At 53.5% G+C, this 4,142-nt stretch overlaps 1 protein-coding gene across 1 annotated transcript in view; it reads right to left on the reverse strand.

Moving 5' to 3' along the window:
• EGR2 (early growth response 2) overlaps positions 3,432-4,142 on the reverse strand; it is a 2,514-nt gene continuing 1,803 nt past the window's right edge. Inside the window, exons 3-4 of the mRNA XM_021398697.1 lie at positions 3,662-3,804; positions 3,432-3,561 (exon numbers count right to left, since the gene is read on the reverse strand). Coding sequence (XP_021254372.1) covers positions 3,432-3,561; positions 3,662-3,804 — 273 coding nt within the window. The remainder of the gene's footprint in view (positions 3,562-3,661; positions 3,805-4,142) is intronic.

Consider the following 4,142-nt stretch of genomic DNA (forward strand, 5'->3'; position numbering starts at 1 on the left):
CGCGGCCGCCGGCGCGGGCTGCTCGGAAGGCCGCGCGCCGAGGTCGGACTCCCCGGGGCCCCGCCTGGCGCCGTACGCCGGGGCAATAAAGTGACGGTGTATTTATTTCTCGTGGCTGACGTGCAGTGATGGAGGAGTGGCGCGGTCCGTTTACACTCGACTGAGCGTTTGGAAAAAAATCCAGCGCCCTGCGCGTGTCGCCGGGGCTTCGGTGAAAGCGGGGGGTCGGGCTCCGGCAGAGTGCAAATGCAATAAGAACCTTCTCGGGACTGCCCACCCCCACCGTGCTGCCAGGAGCGCCGTGCCGCCTTCACCTGGCGGCTCCGGGCCGAGCTGTACCGAACTAGCAAAATGCCATGCGGGGCAACTCGAGGCGGGCAGCGCTCCTCGGATACACGGTGGTGTGCCTAGGGTGGTAGTGAAGTGAGTTCCCCTCCTGAGGGACAGTGTCGGGTCCTGAATTACCATTTAACAGGTCTTTACAGCATTACCTGTCAGATCCAGCTATTAGAACTGAAGTTAGAGAGCATTCCTATGCATATTCCCTCAGCCAGGAAGAGACTCACAGCTGCTAATTAACCATGCTTGGAAGTTCTCGTACGGCAGTGGCCAAGGGGAGCGGGAGCTGTGGGAATCTAGAGAAGCGGACTGAGCGCTGCTGTCCCATGGACGCGCTAAGACACTACTCACTTGCCAATAACCTATATATGTATATATATCTGTCTGTACACACACCCTAGGTTCAGATAGGATTTGACCCGATAATTCCTCTCTAAAAGTGGTCTGTGTTTTTATATGGACAAGTGAACACTGAGCTTTGGAAGCCTTATGGTTTCCCTCTTTATACTATTTATAAAGATTACGTTTTCATAAGGCTTTTAAATAAACATAGTGTAGAAGAGACACAGTGCATTTTGCCTTGCTGTGGTGTAAGCAGCCTTGAGATACGGTGTGTCCTTAGCCAGGGATGTGATCTTTCTAACGGGAGAAACTTTTTCTAGAGGTGACATACCTGTTTGTGCTGCAGGGAATGGCCCAGTGCCTCTGGTCGCAGAGCACGCCCTGCCACGGGCTCCAGCCTGGGTCACAATGTGGGAATTTGAGCACAAACCCACTTCCTAAAGGGACGTTACCAGCCTGCTCCAGAAACTGTCCCACAACCAGCTTTCACGTTTCGTTGTGTATTTATAAAAGCAGACTTGTTTTTCCTGTACAGTTACTTGGATGGGTGAATTTTTAAGTGGTTCTGATATAGCGTCACTTTTCTAATTGGGGGGTGGGAGGGCAGGAAGGGCTGCAGAAGAATGAATGTAAAACTTCAACATTATGCATGCACACATTAATTCTTTTGCAAGGAAAAATTGGTGGAAATTATTTTGGTCAATTTCCATTTATTCTTACAGCACCGTGGAGTGTCTGATGTTTCTGCAGTGGGCTTACCTGTTTTTCCTGGAATTCCCCTGCAGCTTAGCATTAGTTAATGTGCAACAATTCTCTATCAAGCGTAGTCATTAACTGTAATGCAGTGCCTCGGAATGGCACAGCCCGTGTTTCTCACTCGCTCCATCACTAATGAAGACTGTCATCCTTTTCCAGAAGCCCACAAAGACAGCGTGCTCCATGCAAACAGCTGTACTGGAAAAACAAACTGCGACAAAGAACATTTTGGTTCTGTATCTCATCGGCTCTATCCTCCCCTTAGGTCTCTCTTGTTGCTTTTTATTTTTTCTCCATGTGTAAGACCTAGTCAAGATATGTAATGGGTTAGGACTTTAATGCACCTTTCCATAGAGGACAGCGTGGGTCCCTTACGCTGCCGAGTGCTGTTAACAATAGTGGCAAAACCGTTTTGTTTTTTTAAATAATGGTGTTAGCATCGAAGTGTTAAAGTCATTGTGTCAGGAAAAATAGCAAAGAGAACCTGAGATGCATTAAAGAAAACCCTCTTTGTGTAACTTCTTGCTTATTCAGTGACTGAAACTTACTTCATATGTTCTGGCTATCTGTAAGCAGAAGGTTTGAGTCTGTAATGCTGTTCCTTCTCTCTGCAGTCTGTTTATTGTGTTTTCACAACAGCAAAATCACTGTTATTGCTGAGTTACGGAATAAATACAGGATATCTCACCACCGACCAGTCATTACTTTCCTCCGCAAGTATGACAGCTTTGAACCAGGCGCGGTAACTAGCGCGAGTTTCTTTTGCCTGGCAGCCCAAATGGTGCGTTTGGCCCTTCTTTGACAGGCAGTGCCTGCATCTGAGTTCTTGGCCCTGAAGACACATCCAGGCACGTGTGGTACTGCAGCTTGTGAAGCCAGTTGTTACTGTAAAGCAAAGGCACGGGTTTAAGACCGCCGAAACTATTACACAGTGTAAAGTTTCTTGAAGCTGTACGCTAGGTACTGGCAGTGTCCTTAATTCAGCTCACTTACAATTTCTGTGTTGTGTTCTGCTCTTCGCTGGGGTCTTGATCTTGCGGCAGGGCTGCACTCAGTAGTTTGGAGGCCGCGAGCAGAACCTTGGATCATGCATTTGGGTAGCTGAGAGCCTGAGCTGGCCCACGACGCTCTGGCTGTGACCAAGCCATGGTCATCCAAGGCTGCAGCGGTGCCTGTGGGAGCCCAGCGTTCCCGTCTGCCTTCCCGCACTGCAGCCCGGTGATGCCAGCTGAGGACGTCACATCTCTGAGGTTGTGCTCTGCGGCTGAGACATGCCATGTGCCACCCCTCCGGCAGCAGGCCACCGTCCTTTCAGGAGCCCAGGATCGTGTGGGGCCAGGTGGCAAAGCTGCCCCCACCGACATGAGGGGAGGCGAAGGCTTACGAGAGCTGTGCGAGGAGGGTAGCATGGTGCTGAGTAGGGGTGCTCGCAGCTAGCCCTGCTCCTCAGCTTCTTTGTGCCCAGCTTTGGAGTCCTGTTTCACTTCCAACTCCAAAGAGCAGCTGCTCCAAGGGCCAGCACCCGTTCCAGGAGGAAGGCAGCAGGGAGTTTCAGTGGAAAAGGCAGGCAGCGGGTTGCCGGTGGCTTCAGTCAGAACAGCCGTGCCAGGGCTGTGCCAGGGATCACCACAGCGCTGGGCTGCTCGCAGCTGTCCCAGGCTCCACAGCACAGCCCCGCACCACCAGCAGCCCCGGCCGGGTCAGCATCCTCAAAAATAACTTAAGGTTAAAAAAAGAAAAAAAGAAAAGAAAAGAAAAGAAAAGAAAAGAAAAGAAAAGAAAAGAAAAGAAAAGAAAAGAAAAGAAAAGAAAAGAAAAGAAAAGAAAAGAAGAAGAAGAAGAAGAAGAAGAAAAAAAAAAAGTGCGGTGTCGCGACCAAGCCGATGCGCAGGGGAAAGCCCGGCTCGGGCGGGGGGCGGCCCGCGCAGCCCCGGACTCGCTGTGCCGGAGCCCACTCGGGGCAGCCGCCCTGCGCCGCGGAACACCGCGCTGAGTCACACCGCCCGCCCGCTCCCACCGCCGCCGGCGCGGCTCTCGCCTCCGACGGGAATCCCCGCGACTGGCAGCGCGGCTCGGCACGGCGGGGCCGGGGCCGGGGGGGAGCCCCCCTCCCCCGGCAGGCACCTACGGAAATAACGGTGTCAGCGTAGCATAATTAAGAGATTTATTCGTCTTCGCTTATAAACGCCGTGAGCACCGACCCTGCCGTCGGAGGGCTATGTACAGAGCGGCCGGAGGGAGCCCCGTCCCGCAGCTGCCGCCCGCGGCCGCACACGGCCGTGCCGCCGCCCGCGCCCCGCAGCGCAAATCGGGCCGGGCCCGCCGGGTGCGCTCGTCCCGCCCGGGCCGCCCCGGAGACGCAACACTCTTCGGTCACCGAAAAGACAAAAAAAAAAAAACAAAAAAAAAACAACCCCAACCAGTGCGTACAAAAATATAGTCTCTAAAAAAAAAAAATCCCAATATTAATAGGCAGAAATGTACAGCCATACTACAACCAGGGAGGGAAGGCAAACTTTCCGGTCTCGGCGTCGCCGCTGTCGTCGGAACGGATCGGTAAGGCACCCCCCACATGCAGCCGGGTACGGGCTCACACCACACAAGGCACCAAGGACACCTCACCACGACGGCACCGCATGCATCCGTCCTCCCGCCGCAGCCCCTATGTACAGCCGCCGGCCCCGCCCGGCCCGGCCCGGGACCCC

The sequence above is a fragment of the Numida meleagris genome, chromosome 5, assembly GCF_002078875.1.
Source record: "Numida meleagris isolate 19003 breed g44 Domestic line chromosome 5, NumMel1.0, whole genome shotgun sequence".
In the NCBI taxonomy this organism is placed as follows: Eukaryota; Metazoa; Chordata; class Aves; order Galliformes; family Numididae; genus Numida; species Numida meleagris.